The following is a 23,258-nucleotide window of genomic DNA, read 5'->3' as shown; positions in this document are numbered from 1 at the left end:
TGAAAACCATAATTTCAAATGAAGACAATTTATTTCAGTCACCGTTTAATTTAAAATCTTTATTACAGTCTCATAAACGTTGCCACACTGGCTTAGCACATAGAAAACAGCTTAACATGCACCATTAGTCACCCAACATTCAGTGCAACCTTCGTTGACTGTTTACATTTTTTAACAATTATAATTTCTTTCTTCATTTCATACATGACATTTTCCCCAAAAAACTTATTTCTGCTAATTCATTCCACATAGTGTATATTTTCATAATAAATGACTTTAAAAAAAGATACAGATCTACATCTGGTTTTTGCCATAGTCCACTCACGCTGGTGCAGCTCTGATTCACTGAGATTCATTTGAAAGCAACAAACTCAGCCACTATTTCATCAAGAGCCTCACTTTTCAGAACAACTGAAGACAAAGAAAAACGGAAATTTGAACATTTAAAATAAGCCATTCCCAGCGTACATGTCAACTCACCTTGTGGTAGCACAACTGCAATTCTGTGCCACTTTAGCCTTTCCTTGAACTTACTATACCCTCTGTTCAATAGCTACAGCCGATAAGTGATGTTTCTGTATGGCTTTCAAAAGAGGCACAGGGGTACCCACCCATATCACCATGGTTACTGACCTTTGACACATAGAAAACAGGGGTCCATTCCTAACAGACACTCTACTGAGGTCTGGTAGCAAATCCTGAGACAGCAGAACAACATTACAGACAACCAGAATACGCAAGAGATTTTGTGAAAGAGTGCCATGTATCCTTTTATGTCTGTTGTTAGTGATTTTGTGTGACAAGAGTTCTGCAATATAGCGGCTTCACCAACTCTGCGTTGGCACCCTAAGTGGTTCACATTAGATTACAACATTTAATTAAATAAAACTCTGATAAGAGCCACACACCAACAAACCCACAATTCAAATTATTCAGTCTATTAAGAGTTCTATAATTAACATTAAAATAGCGAGCATTGTTGGGCTGAATGGCCTGTCCTCGTCATTATGTTATGTTATGCTAACATTCCTATTTCATCAAACATCACAGTACAAACAGTGCAGTCCTGTACAAAAAATTCCCTTTATCCGCAGAAAATTGTGGAGTTCGAACCACGAGAAACGAGATGCTTAATTGCATAATTGCATAATTTAAAACCCGCTCTTGACATTACATAGTATTCATGAATTTGAAAAATTATTACTGAAACTTTGTACACACTTCTAATTGAAAACCACAGAAGAGTTGTCGTCGTAAAAAGAAGTACAATTCACCATTTCTCTCACTGTATGGTTCCTTTCACTTCTTCCAAAAGAAAAAAAAATAAAACCCCAAATAAATAACAGGATGATGCTAAATTCCTTCTGCGTTTTGGAATAAGACTGTGCTTGTACAGACAGGAGCCTGCAGAATTGTACGGCTACATTAACGCGTATGGGTGAGTGAAACAGCAGCTCTAGCTGAGCTGAGAGGTACGGTCATGATGAGGTAAGGTATCTACTGACACACCTGGGCTCATGTGGCAGCGATCCCCCCCCCCATTTGATCCTCTCCACCTGTTTGTTCCTACGGTAACAGTTTAGACTGAGTGTGAACTTCATCTCCACCTCGCTACATTCGGTATTAAAGGCATGGCGTTGTCCGATTATCTGGCTTTTTTTTTTTTTTTTTTCCTCTCCCTGAAGTTCAGCGCGCGGGCTGATTTTTCTTCTCGGTCGCCACGGCTACGCGTTGATCCTGGCGTACAGCTCGTCGATCTGCGGCCGGAAGTAGTTCCGCAGGTCGGCCCTCTTGGCCTTCATGGTCGGCGTCAGCAGCCCGTTCTGCACGGAGAACATCTCGGGGTGAAGAGCGATGTCCTTCACCTGCGGGGGGACGGGGGAGTGAGGCTCAGCGACGGCTCGTTTCAGATACAAAATCATAAAAACTATGGTCACTCAAACACAATCACACACACTGTAAATAGGCCAACTGACAAGTGCCCGGATCGAGACACTACTGAAAGGCTCAGAAATAATATTCACCCGGAGAAAAGTCAATAAATAAAATACAATACTAATAATAATATCCCCTTTGAGTCTGTGTGTGTGACACACTACTGACAGCCTGTACCATGTGGTTAAAGCTACAGGTGCACTACTATATGAATGAACACCTCACCTGCTCAAAAGACTTCAGGCCTGCATCTTTGCCCAGTTTCAAGATGTCCGCCAAGATGGCCTTCTTCAGTTCCTGCGCGGACAAAAAGTTTGTAGTTACGTACTAAACGTACTAATATCACTGCAAACGGTCCGGTCCTTGTTCGGAAGACCTCCTGACTGCTCCACAACATGCACCACAAAAGCCAATCAACAGACGTGTACAGGGGGCTACAAGTCCCTACTGATCAGAGAATCAACATAAAAAGACAGAACTCCAGAATTCCCTTTCTATACCTGGTTTTTACACAGCTCTTCATAGGAGCCCTCTAGTCCTTTCTTCTTGGCCCATCCAGGGCAGAAGTCAGGATCGGGGACGATGATAGCCACCAGACATGCCTGTAGGGTGAGAGAAGCAAAACTGAATCAGACATCACTTCTCCAGTATTACTACAGAAATCTGCTGATTCAGTCTCACAACAATTTTCTATGGCTGTTTCTTTGAAAGAATTCCTCACCGAGACTCAGATAATTACTGATGCCTTTACTACCCATGAAATGTACTCGAGAAATATATCCGTTGGGATGTTTTTTAACCTGTTTCCTCATACACACATACACTCTGTTCACTTCTGTTTATTTCCTGTGCCGATACCCCACAGTTAACTCGTAGCTCCAGAACGAACACCACACACACAGGCTGACCTGCAGACTGTCGCCGTGGACGAAGGCCTGAGCCACAGGGTCGCTGCGGATGTAGATGTTCTCGATCTTCTCCGGCGCGATGTACTCTCCCTGAGCCAGCTTGAATATGTGCTTCTTCCTGTCCACTATTTTCAGAGTGCCGTTCTGCGGATTTACACACAATCAGAGAAAGAATGCGTTACCACAAAGCAATATCATTTAAAAACCCCCTGAAGAGTAGGCCATTTGCAATTTTTTTTTAAAACTCCACTACTTTCAGTTACCAGTAGTTACTGTGAGATCAGCATTAGAATGTTTAGTTAAGAACATTCTAATCACATATCTGTGATGTCACACCATAAAGGGTTAGAACAGGAAAACAGCATATGTTAATGGCGAGGGAAGCAGAGAGGGCAGGCTCACCTCTAGCCACTTGCCGATGTCCCCGGTGTGGACCCACCCGTCCTTGTCGATGGTCTCCTCGGTTTTCTCTGGGTCCTTCAAGTAGCCCTGGAACACGTTTGGTCCTTTCACACACACCTGAAAGGCGGGCAGAGCCGTTATTTTACTCAGTTTTATTGTCAGGGACAATGCACCAATTTATAACACGTTTCATGAATCCCACCATATTTATCAATGGCTACTTTCCATCTGAAGGCCTGTTGCACATTACAGTCCACAAATGTGTCCCACAATGGCAAAAGAAAACAGAAAAAGAGTACATACCCATGCAACAAGAGGCTGTAGTTTGCAATAAAGAAAAACAACTTAAGCAGTGAAAATGCGGGTGTTCTGAAATGCATCCATGAACGTGTGCTGAATAATTAATACCACTTAAATAAAGTATTTCCCAGGTGTATCTGCCAGGTGAAGCTCTACCCAAATGCAGGGACAGTACCGCACCTCTCCCTCTCCGTTGATTGCGTAGTAGTTCATCTCGGCCACGTCCACCAGCTTCACGGAATTGCAGGGCAGCGGAGCTCCCACGTGACCTGAGAGAGAAGAGCGGGGTCATTCTACGGGACGGGCGCACGTTCCAAAAACCCCGCCCTCTTCGCTTTCTACGCCTCGTTTCGCCTACGCTGCACAGCAGTGTGTGTGAAAACACTCAAATTCCTAAAACCTTGTCCGTAACAAAAATCCTGCCTCAAAATGACATGTCTTTAGCTCATGTGGCTAAATATAGAAAACATGACAAACATGTCCCACAAAATTGGGACACTGAGGTAGCAGATAACAAAAAACAGTATTAAAAAAAAACAACTTCCTGACTGACAACTGATGTCACAGATGCAATAATCACTGGAGTCTATCTCTCTGAAGCCACCTGTTAGCCACCGCCAAAAGCAGCCGCTCAAGAAATATGGTGGCAATCCACCAGTCCCAAATCCTGAGCGGTTTTAATCATCTGTGGATGACAGGTGACCCTGTTCCTCTGACAGAAGGTCAGTTAGGCGGATTTCTTTTGTTTTTTTAGGAAACACACCGGGCGCTGGCTTGTGTTTACCTGCAGTCCAGTCCCCGGGCATGGATAAGGTGCAGCCAGCAGTGCATTCCGTCTGTCCGTACCCCTCGTAAAACTACCGGAAAACAGACATACGGACAGTGGTCAGCGTCTACAGAAACAGGGCCAGGTGTTAGGGGATGAACCCCAACAAGGGGAAAACACAATGACCTTGGTGGGGACTGAAATAGAAGAAATAAACCAAGTCTGACGCATACAAGTACATGGAGAATTCTCCCCTGAAAGACAGGACAGTTGCAATGCAGGCATTCTGTTAATCATTACCCACTCCCTTTATTGGACTGATAATAGGAATCCTTATCTGAGATTACCTTGACCTCCACAATGAAGCTGATTTGACATTTCAAACAACTGCACGCTCAGTGGAGACCTAATGCCTGTTTTATTTACCCAGAAATGCGTTTTGAAATCATTTGAAACCACTAGAACGAAAAAAAGAGGGGATTTCATGCGGCAACAACAGGAAAGAAAGCACCTGTAGGCTCATTCAGGAGAGCACACCTCCTCCTTATTAGACGTCGGAAACAATGGTGACTTGGTAACAGCCAATTAACCCATCAAACGATACCATGATTCCCACAGCATTGCATTACCAGAAAGAACATCCAGTCCTTCTAAAGAACAACAACTTCACGCAAAACAACGCCATCTGAGAGGACGCCGTGTGACCCCGCTGCCAGATGATTGTGGGAATTCTCTGCTCGCCGCGCTCACCTGGCACCCCAGGGCCGCGCGGAGAAACGTCAGCACAGCCGGGGACACGGGGGCCGCCCCGGTCACCATCAGGCGCACGCGGCCTCCCAGACTGGCCTGCAGGGGGCGAGAGAGAGAGAGAGAGAGACGGCGCCAATCCGTCAGGAACATTTTCAACAACCAAGAGGAAATCAATACACGCATCTCGGGTCCATCCACATATTTAGCTGTGGCGTTCTGTTCAAGGCGATGAAGCCCATTTGATTTGACTATGGCAACCTGTAGCTCTAGCCTGCAGCAGGCTTGGGTGAGAGCAGTGGACACAGCAGTGCAAAAGAACAGCAGGTACAGAAGAGCTCATTAACCCTCTGAGGTGTGATGTCACAAATATGCAATTAGAATGTTCTTATCTGAGCATTCTGATGCTGATGTCACAATCACTACTAGTGACTGAAAGCAGTGGAGTTCTAGAACACTGACTTCTCACATTAAACGTTCCAGAAAACCTGCTCTTCAAAGGGCTGAAGAAACGCTGCAGTAGCTATGGAGAACAGCGCATTAGCGCTACAGTGCAGCAGATACCTGAACTTTCTTAAAGATGAGCTTGTCCCACAGGCTGTCCCTCCTCACGATGCCGCTCCTCATCTCCGCCTCTTTCCTCCTGGAGGCGAACTGCAGCACCCACCGCTTCAGGGGGGTGTTGGCCTGCCCGAAAATCTGGGGACAACGGCAACCGTTATGCGCCGCGGCGGGGGAAGTGGAGGACAGAGGCGTCAAATCCCCAGCATGCATCGCGGCGCGTGACCCGCGGGCGACGGGACGCGGACGCCGGCGGGCGACGCGCTCACCTTGTCGAACATGCGGTTGAGCAGGCGTGGGACCACGGGGAAGATGGTGGGCTGCAGCTCCTTCAGGTCGTCCATCAGCAGGCGGATGTCTCCCTGGAAGAAGCCGATTCGGGCTCCGTGGCACAAGATGATCGCCTGAGGGCAAAGTTCACCGGTTACGTCGCCGCCCCCTCACCACGCCAACGCCACGCTCACACGCACAGCTCCGCTCTGTCCTCTTCTGACAGCGCGCACCGTAACTTCCGATAAAACACAAGATCTTTAGCCAAGGCCGCTGACTGAACTGACCAAAGCACCAAGGAGAAACACAGAACACGCAGACTGACGAACACTGAGGATACCAGTTTAGCTCTGGGACACAACCAAGCGTCCTCCAGTCAGTGACCACGGACGCCGCTGCCTTCCGTAGTGCAAGTGGCGGTCCGATATTGCCTGACACTGGCAGCAGTACAGGAAGTGACATTTCCATGGAGTGTGTGAGGCAGGTGGCTGACGTGACGTCACACACACAAAAGCACACATACCTGCACCATCCTCTCAAACATATGGGCGAGGGGCAGGTAGGAAATGTGCGTGTCGCTGCTGTAAATGGAGGAAAAGCCCTGGAAGATAGAGACAAGGTCACACACAGAGGGGGGGGGGGGGGCCTCAGCCACAGGCCCGGGGAGCCTACCTCCACCACTCGCTCAAACATGTGCGCCAGAGGCAAGAAGGAGATGAGCACGTCCTCTACGCAGGGAAGCCGCAACTCCTACGCACAGAGAAAAGAGGAGGGGGGGATGGAGGGAGCGGAGAGAGAGAGAGAGAGAAAGAGCGACAGCGGAGGAGGAGCGAGAGAGAGAGAGAGGGAGGGAGAGCGGGATCAGTGAAGGAGTGCGGTGGCATGGAACACAGAGGAGATTCACAAGCGAAGCGAAGGTTGCATGAAAGAATGCAGCAAGCGGGCGGCATCTTCCACTCAACACACGCACACACACACATACGTGCATGTTTACAGGGCTGGGCCGTACACCACAACGACAATCACCGAATGCAATAACGGTCATCGCCAACGTGTGGTGCATTATATCTCTTTTCCTCTTTCTGTTTTCAATTACACCTGATGCCGTCATAAACAACCAAACTAATGAGGCCGTGTGAAATGCTTCCAGAATAAAACAATTTATCTATTGGGTGTTGATAATACAGCCAATCAGCAGCAAGGTCATAAAGCTTCCATGTGACCATGTGATGTGTTTTAATCGATCACATGGACGCTGCAAGCCCTGGCTGCTGACTGGCTGTGTTATGGTCACCCTAAATAGATAACAGTGATTACGTTTTTTCCAGAAGAATTTCACCGTGCCTCTGAAGTGTGGTTGTTTATGAGCGCATCAGGGATGATTAAAGAAAAAAAGGAAAGATAAATACGCCACATGGTGGCAAAGGCTGTTACTGCATTCGATAATTACCGCTGTGGTATATCGCACAGCCCTACATATTTACAGACACATTACAGAAATATACACAGAAATACACACAGGACCAGCCTTTAAACATTATACCATTACCATTCGGCATTCATAAGTGAAACTCAGATGGATGTAAGTGCAACAGAACTGTATTTGGCTGTAACGGCTGGAAAGATTAAAAATGTTGGGAAAAGCCATTTACGAATTCTACCAGCTTCTACCACGCGCCCTGCGTCGAGCACGTCCCCCCGTTCTCATCGCACCGTTTACCTCCGTTATCTTAATGAACGCTGAGCTGTTGGAGACGATGTTCCTGTGCGTGAGCATGGCGCCCTTAGGGTTACCTGAGAGACAAGAGAAGAAGAACAGAGGAACAACACCTTCCAGAATCCAGAATCCGGGCCGGGCTTTAGGCAAGCCGCGCGGCGAAAAAGCCACCTTTTCTCCAGGTGCAAAGTGTCCCGTTACGGAAAGGTAGGGATTCAGGGACCACGCTGCACAGGTGTGCCATCCCACGCACGCACGCAAGCGCCTGAGGCTGACATATCGAGTATCCTCGCCGTGATCTCTCTACCTGTGGTGCCGCTCGTGAAGCAGATGACAGCCAGGTCTTCGGGCTTGGGCGTCTACAGGGAAACACACAGGCATGAGAGCAGGGAACTCCCCCCCCCACACAAACACACACTCGCCACCTTTTGCCCTCAACACACTACGTTCAATACTATAACCCTCTACACGCTGGACTCAACACCATAACCCTCTACACACTGCACCCAACACCTTTACCCTTTACACTCAACACACTGCACTCAACACCATAACCCTCACCACACTAACCCACACTCAACACGATAACCTCTACACACTAACCCACACTAAACACCACAACCCTCTCCACACTAACCAACATTCCACATCATAACCTTCACCACACTAACCCACACTCAACACCATAACCATCACCACACTAACCCACACTCAACACCAAAGCCAGCAGACTGAACACACTCACCACTGGAGTTCTGAGGTTGGCCTTGCCGACGTCCTGGAAAAGAGTGCGGATACGAAGAATGAGAAATGCTCTTATGTGGAGAACCACAGAGGCTGTGGTTCGGTTAACCGTAAAACTCTCTTCCAAAGAAAAGTCTGGATGCTGCCCTTCGGTTAACGTTAAAAACACGGCTGTGTTCACCTCTGCTGCTTTCAGACTGATGATCTCGATGCCGTACTCCTTGCCTCTGGCCACCAGGGCGGCGTTGAAGTCCTCCATCAGGATGATGGTCCTGACGGTGTGCTCCCTGTCCGCCATGCTGTCCAGGATGAGCCGGGCCTTGTCCGGGACGTCACACACCACCGTGGAGATGGCGGCTGCAAGGCACGGACCCACAGACCCACAGACAGGCAGACAGACAGACAGACGGATGGACGGACGGACGGACAGACAGGCAGAGGGGACCAAGTAAGGCACAGACATGGACCACTCATCTACTGTACGTTCATATAATGGTACATTATAAGCTGATACAACAGGGGGATTTTGGCTCCAGTGTCATTTACAAGAGAGGGAAGTGTAGTTAACAGGATAAACATCACCCATTATGGACTCAATGAAGTAATGACGCAAACCAGCCAAAATACTCACCCCACATGAACCCAGGAGAGGCTATTTTGAGTGATATTTGTATATGGTTCCATGTTTTTGAATACACAGTCAAAACAGAAATGGGAAGTGCAACTGGAGGGCTGTTACTTCACCTCACTTCTGTTCTGACACAGGTTAATGCGGTAGCAGCCGCTCGCCCACCTTTGTCGATGATGTAGCCGATGGCCTCGACGCCCAGCGTGTCATAGAGGGGCACGGACACGAGGGAGTACGTGTAGCAGGCCAGCTCAGCGATGGTCCACTGCGGGGGATAGCAGGTCACGTGACACAGTCAGATCACCACTGCTCCCCTGAACGCTGAGTCGGTTTTCTAAAGTCGTAACCCCTGATCCTTTTTTTGGGCTCAATTTTAACGGCCAAGCTAACAGTGCGCTTTCTCAGAACTTCCCAAGCATTCTGGGCATTCCTGGCTGAAAAAAAACATGTAATAAAAGAACCTTCCAACAGTAATTATGACATTAATATGCAAATACAGTTTCTTAAAGCAAGGCAAATAATTAGACTTTATACCATTTCACTTTTGCCATTTTCTGTTTTAAGGTTAGCTAGCTTGCTAACGCTACCTGCCACCACTGACTGAGTCGTCAGAGCGAATGTAACATCAGCTAGTGAAGGTGTGCGGCACTGAAATCTGCGTTGCGATTGGGTCCGGTAGGGTACCGGTCATACTGGAGCCGGTCCCACAGTGGTACCGGGTTTCTGTACCCAACCCTCTTCTTACCTCTGGTCTGTTTTGTGAAAAGATGCCGATGAACTTGTCGCCGGCGTGACTGTGGCCCCTGTGCAGTAAAGCTGAGCCCAGGAACTCGGCCCGGTCCGCCACCTACAGGGCAGGAGCCAGGCAGACCGTCAGACATTAGCCTGGCACACCGGGCACAACACTGACCTCTCACCCAGTGCATTGGGCCTGCCTTAACCAGGGCCGCCCAACCCTGTTCCCGGAGATCTACCGTCCTGTTGGGTTTCAGTCTGACCCTAATAAAGCACTCCTCATTCAACAGCCAGAGGATCTCGTTCAGCTGATAAGTAGTAGAATGAGGTGTGCTTTGTGAGGGACGAAATGAAAACCTACAGGACGGTAGATCTCCAGGAACAGGGCTGGGCAGCCCTGCTCTAACCTCTCTGTTCAGACACAACTTCCCACATCCTCCACAGGAGCTCAGCTATACCACACACATAGTAACAGCCTCGCCATCTGGAAAAGGGTCTAGTTTCAGACGGCTGCTTCTTTTAATGCGAGGTCAATGCGCTGGCTCAGAAGTCTGAAGATCCTACATGTAATTACACACACACACACACACACAAACACACACACTCTTATCCCCCTGGCAGATGTAGAAAGCTGTGAGCGGGAGAAGAGAGCTCAAACTGACTCTCTGTGACTCATCACCTCCTGATAGGTCAGCCAGACGTACGGCCCGCTCGGTTTCCTGGATCCCAGGCAAGGCCCGTTATCTGAAAATCGAAAATACAGGAAAACGCTGCGATCAGTTTTACAACTTTTATACATCATTTTTAAAAAATCCATGTAATGTTTTTTTTTCTCTCTTCTGTTTAAAGTGTTAATTAAGTCATAAGCTTTACTACTTTCAAATTTCCTTTCGTGTCACTTCCTAACATGAGCTGGAGGTCAACTGGAGGCTTTTCCATTCTACAGATATACACTTCAGGTGTGAAATACCACGTCCGATATAAAATAAACATGGATTCCACACGACCGGTACGAAACCATCCTGCAGTGGGCCGAATGAGCTCTCTGCTGCTTTCAGGATATGTAAGAAAATAACGAAATAAAAGCTTCTCGTTTTAAGAAGCACACTCACCGGACACGCGCAAGCCCCGGCGGAAGATCTCGTACAAGGTGGTGGCGTCGCTGTAGATGTTCGTAAGGTGCTCGTCGCCTTCCAACAGCACTGACCTGCGCGCAAATTCCCCGCCCTGAGGGAACGGTGGGAGACAGGACAGGTGAGCTCTATGGTAAACTGACACAGAAACTCACCAAAAAGTGCCCAGAGAGGACAACGTCCTTCACTGGGGCGATACAGGCATAAGAAATTGTACCCATAGCTATGGGTTTAATAATTCATTTTAAACTTTTTTTTTTACATTTTGGAAATTTGATCCTCAAATTTATTTCAGAGAGTGTACAGGGACACCAAACCAAAGTCCCTGCATGGGGTCTGACAGACAGCGACAGCGGTTCACACAAAAAGCAGAGCTTGTTTGGGAGCATTTAACACAGAGTCTCTCTTTAAATGATAAGCCCTAGAAGCCGGCTCCACAGTTCTGTTTCCTGGCCTGAGCCAAAGTCGTCTCTCTCTCTCTCTCTCTCTCTCTCGCTCTCTCTCTCCACTCGTTTTCTGATATGACATTCAACGTGGCAAAAAGTTTCCGGAAAAGAATTACGAGAGCGAAAGAAAGTAGGGCTTAGAATTTCGCTTTATTTGTGTTGTGCTGCAATAGGCGTTACAAAACCGGGATAAAAGGTGAAGAAACCCCCACTGCTTACGTAGAGTGGACCTGCACAAAAGAAATATTTGTGCTTCCTTTGTTCTGCTGACATTGCTGTGGAGAGCAGCCAAATGGGTGACCCCAGGAGCTAATACACAGAGCTAACGCACAGCATCGCAGGGGAGCCACAGTCAGAGCTACGCTAGCTAGTGTAGCAGAGGAGCCACAGACAGAGCTACGCTAGCTAGCATAGCAGAGGAGCCACAGTCAGAGCTACGCTAGCTAGCATAGCAGAGGAGCCACAGTCAGAGCTACGCTAGCTAGCATAGCAGAGGAGCCACAGTCAGAGCTACGCTAGCTAGCGCAGCAGGTGCTGCAGGCCAGGCAGGTGACCAGAACTGGCTGAACCTGAAATGCAGAATAAATAGGACGGCAAGGTGAAGCTAATGCCTGAAGTGCGCTCTCCAGTCACAGGACTGCACTCCACACCAGCGCTGTGGCGGGGCGACGATGGCTGCGGCTGGTTTCAGTCCAAGGCCGAGCGAAAAAGGGCACAAAAGCAGTTCAAAAGTTTTTTAAACATAAAAGAATAAAAGAAAAACTTCGGACTCTGCTCACAGGCCTAACAGTCCTCCAGTGCATCACACATACACACACACACAAACACACACACACACACACACACAAACACGCACACACACACACACACACAAACAGACTCCAGGAGTATAAATAGCAGACCATAAGCAGCGATCCAGGCTCGACATCCGAAGCGGACCCCCCACCCTGACCCCCCGTCCCGCTCCCTCACCTGGATCTCCACGGACTGCATGCTCAGGTCGCATCGCGGCTTCAGGGCCTTGGGCCGGCACAGGTACCAGTAGGTGCAGAGGGCGGCGACGGTGCCCATGCCCGCCAGCGCGTTGGCCGACAGGCTGCGGAGGTAATCCCGCACGTCCGCCAGCTCGGGGACGCGCAGCTGTCTCAGGAGCTCCTGCGCCTGCATCGCGGGCCGTCGGTTCGGTATCTGCACAGAGAGGAGGGGGGGGGCGGGGGGGGGGCGTTACGGTGAGCACCACGTCTTCAGAGGGCCCGCTAGAATGCTACACGCTGCTCCAAAAAAAAAGGTCTTCCGGTAACGATGTGTCTCGGAAGCGGTGCGTTATCCGAGCTGACACCCACCAAGGCGGCACTGAGCAAACGTTAGTGCGCAATAACAGACAGAAGACTTCTGTTACTGAAGAAGACTTTCAAACAAACAAGCTTTTATAACGGAAATAATTCTGGTCGTCGCTCTCACTGTGCATTATTTTCCATTAAACAAAGGTCAGCGATTAAACTTTGATGCACACGACACTACAGATACCAATAAAAATTTTTTTTAAAAACATACACCTGATCAGAAAGGTGTGCTGACATTTTTTTGCTCTCAGAAACGGGAGCACATTCCACACAGACCCAGATCTGTAACGTCAGTCCACTTTCCACTGCGATCAGGAAAAACCACATATCACATTCTGCTCCTGAAAGGGCCATGTTCATTCAGTAAGAGTTTAAGCCTACACTGTAATTTACCCTACTGTGCTCCTCCCCATGGCGCCACTCCAACATCTCCCACCGTGTAATGCTGATAGTCTGATACACCTGTTCCTGCACCTCGCGTCAAACCCAAATTACTGGCTGATGAAAATCCTTCTCGGGGAGCACAACGGATTCACACGCAACCACCAGAGAACTACCACCACAAGTCTGAGGAAGACTTTAACTACCTTCACTAGTGTGCTATCGGGCAGAGGCACTAAGCTGTGGTGTGGGAGCCAGTGGTTGGTCAAGAGAGGGGTTTGGGCAGGCTGCGAGATGCTTTACGTGTGTGTGTGTGTGTGTGTGTGTGTGTGTGTGCGTGTTCAACATCTTAACCATATCTTAGACATTTAACACAGAGCAGTCAAATTCAGCACCGCAGAAGTAACCACATGTCCTATACTGGTCACCACGACAACACTTCTTCTATAATATGTCAAACATGTCCCATTTTAATGTAGTAAAGTAGTAAAAGACATTCTCTCATTTGGAGGCTGCTGGCCTAGAAAAGGTGTGAAAGTCCTGCTGGAAAGAAGATGCCACTGGCTGGAATTTTATGTATGTGTGTAGGTATGTATGTGTGTATGTTTGTACTGTGTCCTTAGGCAGCGCAGGTGCTGTACCTGGATTGGAATCCAAATGGCTGCCCTGACCTGTCATGACTGCATTTTTGACACAAGAGAACTACGCATTATTCTAGAGAGCTGGCGTCTATCAACCAACCCGGCTAGCCGCACTTGTAGTTCTGGACAAGGTGTCCGCAAACAGTGAGGCGCGCATCAGGTGAACTGACCTGAGCTCTGGCAGGACAGGCTGCCCTGCCATGTAACCCTCACCTTTACAGCTACCGGAAAAGCTGTTTATTAAGTCCTACGCTGTAAAGAACTTCCAGTCTCCATGGCTCAAGCAGGTTACCGAACAAGCATGAATAACAATAATAATCATGTCTACTGAGTGTAATAATCTCTTTCACACCTTGGCCTGTACACTCACAACATGCACAGAATACATCCTCGTATTTTTGTAAGTGGCAATGCTGGTGCTTGTGATTTCAATATGATGCCTTTCGACAGTTACCGGATTGTCAATTTATAGCATATACTTCATTTCCTACTACTGTTTGGTTGTAATTCCCGGCGTAGATCATGTGCACGCTCAGAACAGGTTGGTTCCTCAGCTCGTAAATGCTGGTCACTAAAAAAGAATTACACTCGGACCCTGCTGGATACACAAGTCAAAGGTGACGTGTGGAAATTCCACAGTCTTGTAAAAGTTTCGTAAAAGATCCACACAGGTCACCTTCGTCCAGCATTTCATAATGTTGATTTTTCAAAATCGCTTTACCAAATCACCCAGTTAAGTAAGCATGTTACCGACAGAACGACAAAAAAAAAAGATCAGACTCCATTCTGAGCAGGAGGAGGCTTCTCTCGGCTTGTCAGAAACAGATCTGGACGCTTATTGGTACGTGGACTTTGAAAGGGACGGAGTGTTCACATCATTGACACATAGCCTAATCAAAGTACGTTTCGGTGCATATTATCTATTTGCAGCTCGTGGTTAATTATTCCAGCACTAAGCACATCAACACCTGTTAGTAGACTACCTTTGTACAACCTCGTCTTCTACAAGATCACAAAACAATGGTTAATAATTGCAAGGACGTGTTATGAGTCCCGTCTATTTTTGTTTCGTTTTTTTTTTTTTTTTGGTATAGAAGGTTGAATCATATTTTTACAAAACAGTAAAACCATAAAGAAATATGATGGGCACGTGATGTTGTCCTTGTCGGAAAAATACACGAAAATAGAACAAGACTCTAGCTTATAGCCTATCATCTGGATAAACCTAAGAAACAAGGCTACATTAAAACTACAGGACCCTAAAGGAAAGAGCTATAAGGTAGGCCCACTCCTTTCCATTAAGGGGCTTCACAAACTGTAATCACAGAGCCAGAAGATCTCTCACACAATTTCCCATGTTCAGTCGAGGACTGAAACCTCCGAGCAAACAAGCTGAGCTTTTCCTTTAAGAATCATTTACCACTCAAAAACTCTCCTCTCCTTACGGGAGTAGTCTAACCAAGTCCCGCTGTAGTGAAGACGCCACTAGACCACGGTAGCACTCTAATGTCAAGCTGGCCTTGGCCACACCTCCAGCCTGCCTCTCACTGTCCCAGAGTGCCTTGCAGGGGTTCTCACAAATCAAAAGCCCAAAAATATAAATAGCTTTACCTCACAACCTCACAAGAGAAGTCAGGCTGCCGGGCTGCTGCACACCAACTCTGCAGACTGAACACTGTTCAGCTAGACCGGGGGGTGGATCCAGCGTGTCTATAAAAGTCTGAGGACCACTGCAACTTGACTTTCCAGTTAGATGACAGGTAAAACAGCAGTGATAAAGTTAAGGTTGACGTACAACCCCTGTAAGATTGGACTGGAGGGGCACCACAGTGTGAACAGCTATATTAAACACAATGCGGTACAAACGTATAGACCAAGGAATGGGGGGAGAGGTGGTGGGGTTGCTATCCAGCTGTCGTCTCTGACACACAGACACGTTTATGGAGCAGGCGCTGTCAGTTGCTTGGCCAGGAGCCAGAAGCACAGACCCGCAGACACTGCAAGCTCACTCTGCGCTGTGCTTTTACACTACAGAGCACACTGCACTGACGTAGCCATTTTACACGGCAAGCAACCCCCCCCCCCAGCTACTCTCCCGTGCTCTGCTGGGATAGAAAAACCTTCAGAGGAGTAACTTACAACTCTGGTCCAAAGTTTTCAGGCAGAATTCCCTGAGAACCTGACTGAAGTCTGCTAGTAAACAAGCTTTATGTATAGCACACAATATCTGCAGACTGACGTCCATCAACCTGCAGATTATCCACACAAGCGTCTGCAGGCGTCCGTTCCTGATATCTGGGCCAATGTTAAAGGCAGTGATGTGCTGGCCCGCTCTCTCTGTCCCCACACTTCCCATAATGCCTCAGTGCTGGCCCGCGTGTGGCTGTGCTGACCCTTGTCCGGGTTGCCCAATTACGCGGTCCTCCCCCCATGATCAGCTGAGGTCTTAGAAAGGACACGCCAATCACAGGGCCAGCTTTCATGCCCCCCCGTCGGCTTCCAGGTGAAAGGTAACTCGACCACCCCCGCCGTCACCACCCCCTCTCCCTCCCCCTCCCCCTCCCCCTCCCTCGCAACCACTTAAGCTACCAGAAATACAAGCCAATGGTGAGAGGGAACACAGGAGGCCGGCTCGAACCCATGTCAGGGCAGCTAGGCAGACCGGGTCGAAGAGGGGGGCGGGGGGCGCCACAGTGTGAACAGCTATATTAAACACAATGCGGTACAAACCTACAGACCAAGGAATGGGGGGAGAGGTGGTGGGGTTGCTATCCAGCTGTCGTCTCTGACACACAGACATGTTTATGGAGCAGGTGCTGTCAGTTGCTTGGCCAGGAGCCAGAAGCACAGACCCGCAGACACTGCAAGCTCACTCTGCGCTGTGCTTTTACACTACAGAGCACACTGCACTGACGTAGCCATTTTACATGGCAGGCACCCCCCCCCCCAGCCCACCCCAGCTACTCTCCCGTGCTCTGCTGGGATAGAAAAACCTTCAGAGGAGTAACTTACACCTCTTCACTCTTATTTAGCCTACATTTTCTTACTCATAATCGAAAGGTATAAAATGGGAAATGTCCATTTTGTGAGCCAGCGGGCGCAACAGCACAGGAAGCAGCTCATGAATACAGCAGAAATGCATGATGGGAACACCCACGCTGTGGGCCTGGAGTGCACTGCACTGCTCCATTATGTAGCTGGCAGCAGCGTTGCATAATGGCGTTACACCAGAAAGATGGCTACCAGCACAAAACTAGCGAAAATAATACATTTTACATGCATAATAATAAATGGTGAATGAATGAATGCGTTTACCTTTGATGGGAGGTACCTGGGACAGGACTCAGAATGGGGGTTCTTAGGCTTGCCCTCTATCCAGCTCTAGCATAACGTCCTGGATCAGCCAGCGAGTTTCCACATACAGCCTTTGTCAGGGTGTTTAGGTATTTAGCAGAACAGTACTGCTTCACACTCTGAGTATAAGAGCTAAAGGATTGTACTAGAAACTTCAGAACGGGTAAATTCCATGCGCGCATGCACACGCGCACACACACACAGACACTAACACACTCACAGGCAAACACACACACACACACACACACAAACACACACACGTGGAATGGAACATTTGCACGTGATAACTGGCCCGTGACATACTGCTATGTCGTTGCTCCTCTCACACTGGTTCTGGTGAGTTCTGCTTATAAAGGAGGCGAGATTCATTAGCCTCGATCATGCAGCAGCCCATCTACAGCCTCTGGAGAATTTCAACACCGTGCTTCTGTCACTCAGTTCACTTCAAACAGCCTTTCAGATGTATCACCATCGTAGGTGATAACAGCTGTCTGTTGTTGTACATGATCATTAGAGGGGAGAGGCACTAAATCTGACCTTTCGCCTACAGAGAGACGATCATTACGTAAAATCGATAACCCACAGCTTATTACATGCATCCTGCAGACCGTATGCATGCGCTTCTCAAGCCAATAACACCTTCAAAGATGCCTCTTTTCAACACTGCGGGTCGTCTGCAACACAGTTTCTTTGGGTCATTTTGGTTTGGATCCTTTGGAAAAAATCCGAAAATTAACCTAAATGATGATAAGACTCCACTGGAATCTAACCACACGACATGACTCTAGTACTGATCGGTACAGGAAGTCCAGCTGAAAGCGCACAGGCCAGTGACATCACAGTGCGTGCTACCGTTGCTACTGCTACGTCACCGTTGTGAGAATAGAGATCTGGGAAGCGTAGCTTCCCACTGACTGGCCAGCAATTTCAAGGCTCTTGAGCTGACCTTGAGGGGTGACAGGGGAAAAAAACCAGGTGACCGGTGCAAAGGGCATAGACAGAATGATCACATGACCCTACTGCAGCCGCCTGTAAACTAGAGGAAAGGTCACCTCTGCTCCAGGGTGATTCACAGAATTCAGCCACTCACACTGAATCTTACTCTATTTTCCACAGTGAGTATGAATGTCCAATTAGCTCAAATGGGCAAATGTTAGAGCTGGCTCAAGATGACTCAAGAGCAGGTTTTGTGGAAATTTTTTTCTTCAACATTCTAAGTCAGCGTTCTAGAACTCCACTGCCTTCGGTTGTCAACAGTGACCGTTACATCAGGATAAGAACACTGTGATCGCACATTTGTGACCTCACGCCTCAAAGGGCTAATTGCCCTGTGCTGTTGAGCCGCTATCCGGTGTGCCGGATCAGCTGAGCAGCTATGCCCCCGCAGAACACAGAGGAGTGAGTCAGCTGTAAACACACAGCCCCCGGGGGGCCTGCCCTGCAGTAACCCAAACATGGGAGTTGGCCGTCGGCTGTTGCTAAGGGGGCGGGGCCTCCTGCCGCACGATGGGTTCGCCCGTGTCACCGTGCCCCTCTCTCCCCTCACCCTCACCCCCCCCTCCCCCCCCCCACAGGTCACGGAGTGAGCTGGCCCACGTCCGAGTCGGTTGAGACTACTGCTGGTTCACCTACACGTGCCGGACACAACAACGGAAAAAAGGCCTCTCGACAGCTATCTAGCGTTTTTACTGGGACAGTTCTCCTGCCCCTTCTCCTGGCACTTGAGGTCAGATTTACAAACGGTTATTGCATGGGCAACAGGCAGCTATGTCTGGCAAAAGCGATATTTCCGCTGATTTCACTGGTCACAATAGTGGTTAGCGTACGAGAGATGCTAAAGCTAACGCTGCAAAAAAGCTCACTGTAAATCTAGCAGGGCTAGACGTGAGCTTCCCTAAATGATGTGTTCGTAGCGCGACGATGTTCCTCACTCTGTGTCACCCGCCTGCCCAGAGAAGACCATGCCTACTGTGAAAGACACTATGGAAAAAAAATGCCGGTCATTTTAACAAACCATGTCCTCCTGGCCTACTGCCAGTATGAAGAGCGATAAATACCTCATTAAGGACCTGTTTTGGAGGGGTACCTCTCCTTTATGTGTGATGTCAGCTAATGGAGTTCACACATCTCATTGACCGCTAGCTGCTAGTGGCGTTTCTGTCTCATTTCCCCTTTTCCCATGTGCATGAAATGCAAAAGTCAAGGCTGAGCCGCAGACAGGCATCTTACTCAGCGAGTTCGCCCCAGAGTTGACGAAACTGGGGAAGTGCCCGCGAGCTACCCTGTTCCAGCGTACATTACATTACATGACAGGCATTTTGCAGACGCTCTTACCCAGAGCGACTTGCACAACTTTTTATCGGACAGAATAAATGGACGCAACAGGACACCTGCAACAGTCTCACCAGTGGTTTAAAGATCATTTTGAAGCCACAGGTCGACTTGGCTAATCAAGTAGTAATATTCAAACACTAACTGGAATATCTAGTCCAGTTCGAAATACAAATTAATTTGTCAAAATGACAAAGGTCACTACAACTGGCCATTAGGTTCCTAAAAGACATTACATTACAAGCATTTAGCAGACACTTATCGAGAGCAACTTACACAACTTTTTACATAGCGTTTACATTGCATCAATTTATACTGCTGGATATATACTGAAGCAATGCAGGTTAAGTACCTTGCTGAAAGGTGCAATGGCGGTGTCCTACCTGGGAATTGAGCCTGCATCCCTACTCAATGCTGCAGCATCCTTTCAGTAAAAACACTGCGGTCAATTTCACAAGTCAAAGAAAACATACTCACGTTCACCTAGTTCTGTGTGCAAGGCAAACTTACGTTTTCATGGAACTGAATGTCATGAGCTTGGCTATTTAATGGCTTCCAAATGTCTTCTGCTTTGGCTTAAGGAAGAATTTTAAATTAGTTCTCTTTTTTTTTTTTAGCAGAAGGGCACAGTTATAGCAGTAAAACGCCACTCCCAGCCTATGGTTGAGCCAGAAGGTTTCCAGAATTTTTTGTACTTTTGCACAGGGAGACTGTGTTAGGAGGAATACCATTGCCAGGTGATAACAGGGTGGTGCGGCCGAACACCAATGAGAACAAGCCACCTTTTCCCTGAAGAGCAACTGTGCCCCATGTGGGCTGCACTAATCGAGGTAGAGAAAACCCCAGAGGATTTCTCTAGCAACGCTGTGTCAATGATGCATTTCCCTCAACTCTTGCAATAAAGAACAATTTGCCATTCACTGCACAAAGTTCTGTTTTAAGAAGAAGAAGAAGAAGAAGAAGAGATAAACAGGAGGACCAGAGACTAATCTCAAACCTTTTATCTTTGATTACCAACACTTCATTACCCATTCCAAACGTGCACCCATTCACAATGTACACTGGCACGCGCGTAAAAAAACAGACCGGCGTAGAGCCAGATATTTATGAATAGCCTACGGCTGATATGGTTCACGGAATGAACAAGCAAGCAAGCAAGCATGCAAGCAGCAACGGAGATAGACACGAAGCACACACCACTGGGTCGAAGGTCTAATGCAGTTTTCAGACCACTCTGGCCTCGTCTACTCCAATAAGAATAAGTTCTATTATGCATTAATCGCATTCATACTCCTGTAAAACTGAGACGATGTAGCCCACCGATTTATTATTATGCATGTAAAATGTATTATTTTCGTGATGAATATCTGTACTAGTATTGCATTGAAAAAATATATACAATTAAACGCCAGACGGACACTTGCATAGACGTAGGCCTATGTTCTTTACCGAGGATCAGAAAACACGTGAGCGCGCATGAACAACATTTACAAAACTGAATTTGAACAATATTAAAATTTACAAAAGTTGAATCTCTACAATATTAAAAGTCATTGCAGGAAGTGATAGCAACAATAGATAACGGTCGATATAGCTAGAAAGCAAGATTTCGCTGGTAGGTGAAGACACAACGCCGTCCTTACTGTAATAACTTTGAATATACAGCAACATCACACTCGAATTGTTCTCTTCTAGGAAAGAGACGACTGTCTCACATAGACCCAAAAGAGACACCTTCCCCACAGTTAAACAGATCAGATAATCTGAGATAGCTAAATAGCTACATTTAATCACATAACAACAGATGATGTATTCTTATGAAGAAAGCAAATTTGTAAACAAACAGGTCATTTGTAATATATGAATATTTCATTAACGAACTGTTAGAAAACATTAATGAATGTTAATTAAGAGATAATTAATGAAACGGTAATACGGCTTAGCTTTCAACAATAAGGGCGAAATAGTACGTTAGGGCTAATAGTATTAGAACGAAGTTGGCGAGTTCATTCACTCGGTCTCATTGGTTATGTAGAAATCTCAATCGCAAACATTCAATTGCACTAAAATCCAAAAGACAACCATATAGTTTACGGAATATATGTATTGAAACATGCATTATAAATAAGCATTTGCGAGTTGGTAACGTTGGTGCTCGTGTATTACCCACCTGTTCAAGAACACTGCAGCTCCGAAAGACCATGCGGTTCTCAGGGGGACAACAGGGTCTTTTCTGTTGGTGTGCCGGTGTCTTATCCAATCGTAAACGCTGTAAAATGTGTTTTAACTTGTAATCCTGTAACGAGACTTACCATTGGTTTAAATTTGTTCTCATTTACATTGGCGAACATGTGTGACCTTTATACATACATTTTGGACATGTATTGTGCACATAGTTCTAACACTGCGATCGTAAGGTGATACACATATATTATGTGTGCGACCCATTCAATATGGTTATATGTGAATAACTATAACACGTTTTTGTCATGACAATAGATATTATATAAATTGATTTCCATACATTGAGCTAAAACCACACGTGATAAGGGGTTGTCGTGTTCTGAAGGTCACCCTGAGTACTGTTCCTCGACAAGTATACAAGAGAAATAGACACGCGTGAACACACACACATGCACTCACACACACGCACACTCAATATCACTGTTGTAAGTGGACACATGTTTATGATCTTCTATATGTTTTCTAATTAATGTGCGTCCTCTGATATTTGTAGGTGGAAAACCCTACATTAGCCTATAGCTGAATCACTAAAAGTTAGAAGAGTACATGAAATAAAATCGTGAATTTTAGTGTTGTAAGACGTATTCACGCAAAACTAATTTTATATAATTATAAATTATTTTGAGATTCGTGATTATGTGTGTGGTATGATATAATCTGAGAAGAAGCGATGCAACTGAAGACGACACACAATGAAAACCGATTGAGATGGAAAAATACAGCCTAATTGTTGATTCAGGTTTTTCAACTTTTTAAACGTATGTATGTTTAAAAACATGTTTTCCTAATGTCTGTGCTATCATTTTGAAGTATAAATAATTACAGTAAAAATATTTTGAATGACAGCCCATCCACAGTGTTTTGTAACACTAAATATGCATAAATATATTAAATAAATACATAAAATTAGCACTAAATATTGTTCATGATTTTATAGATGTTTGTTGGTTAATTTGACTGTACTATGCACTACGTACATATTTTTGTTGTGTAAGTTTAGAAATATTACCTCTAGCCCAAAGCAAAGACAAGGTAGCTGGACAAATGATGCTTTTGGGATTGAAGAAATCAATGCCTAAACTATTGCCATTTCATTTTGAACATTAGCTTACATTTTTAAAATATTCCAAAAAAGCATTATTACACAATATATTTATTTTTTCTCTAGTTATATATCCTCTCCAGAAATATTATCTCCAGAAATATATACAATAATATCATTTCCTTTTCATCAGTACTTAATAATTCATTACATAATCTAGGCATGGCGATATAGCCACAGCGAAATGATATTCTAAAGCCTATTGTGTTCATATATCAAATGACTGAGTTTTTGCCTTGTAGCTATTTTCGCTATTACTACCATTGTGTCACAATGTTGTTTAGGAGTTAGCACTCCTGACTGAACCCAAATGCAGTTTCAATATATTTCTATGAATCAGATTGCCAAACCTTTTTTTCCCTATCTTTACAGATCACACAAAATGGTATTCAATTCACTGTGTTCTGCCAAAGGAGATTTATATGCTGGTAGGTTACTTATTACGTATGAATTAGGTCATGAGCGATTTAAGTTCAGTTGTGACACAGCCTCCATTGTTTATATTTAAATGCACTGCAGTGTACATTTAAATGTATACAGTAAAAAGTCCAGTGTTAATTGAACCATGAC

The 23,258-nt window shown here is 46.5% G+C and overlaps 1 protein-coding gene across 4 annotated transcripts; it reads right to left on the bottom strand.

Annotated features, from left to right (window-relative positions):
• Window positions 1-44: 44 nt before the first annotated feature.
• LOC118231809 (long-chain-fatty-acid--CoA ligase 1-like) lies at window positions 45-21,641 on the bottom strand. 4 transcript variants are annotated; one of them, XM_035426070.1, is made up of 22 exons: window positions 21,513-21,641; window positions 12,265-12,480; window positions 10,826-10,940; window positions 10,393-10,457; window positions 9,724-9,825; window positions 9,144-9,243; window positions 8,532-8,707; window positions 8,352-8,384; window positions 7,914-7,965; window positions 7,610-7,683; window positions 6,562-6,639; window positions 6,413-6,490; window positions 5,889-6,023; window positions 5,623-5,757; window positions 5,062-5,157; window positions 4,330-4,402; window positions 3,726-3,814; window positions 3,246-3,362; window positions 2,844-2,987; window positions 2,436-2,537; window positions 2,161-2,232; window positions 45-1,865 (listed from the first exon to the last, which is right to left on the bottom strand). In XM_035426070.1, exons 1-22 carry the CDS (start codon window positions 21,543-21,545, stop codon window positions 1,725-1,727), a joined length of 2,226 nt encoding a protein of 741 aa, XP_035281961.1. In that variant the 5' UTR covers window positions 21,546-21,641; the 3' UTR covers window positions 45-1,724. The 4 variants fall into 4 exon arrangements, with proteins under 4 accessions (XP_035281961.1, XP_035281962.1, XP_035281964.1 ...); XM_035426071.1 differs by lacking the exon at window positions 21,513-21,641 and adding an exon at window positions 19,853-20,062; XM_035426073.1 differs by lacking the exon at window positions 6,413-6,490.
• Window positions 21,642-23,258: the final 1,617 nt, after the last annotated feature.

This window comes from Anguilla anguilla, chromosome 7 (genome assembly GCF_013347855.1).
Source record: "Anguilla anguilla isolate fAngAng1 chromosome 7, fAngAng1.pri, whole genome shotgun sequence".
NCBI classification, from domain to species: Eukaryota; Metazoa; Chordata; class Actinopteri; order Anguilliformes; family Anguillidae; genus Anguilla; species Anguilla anguilla.
This window is presented reverse-complemented; position numbering and strand designations above follow the sequence as displayed.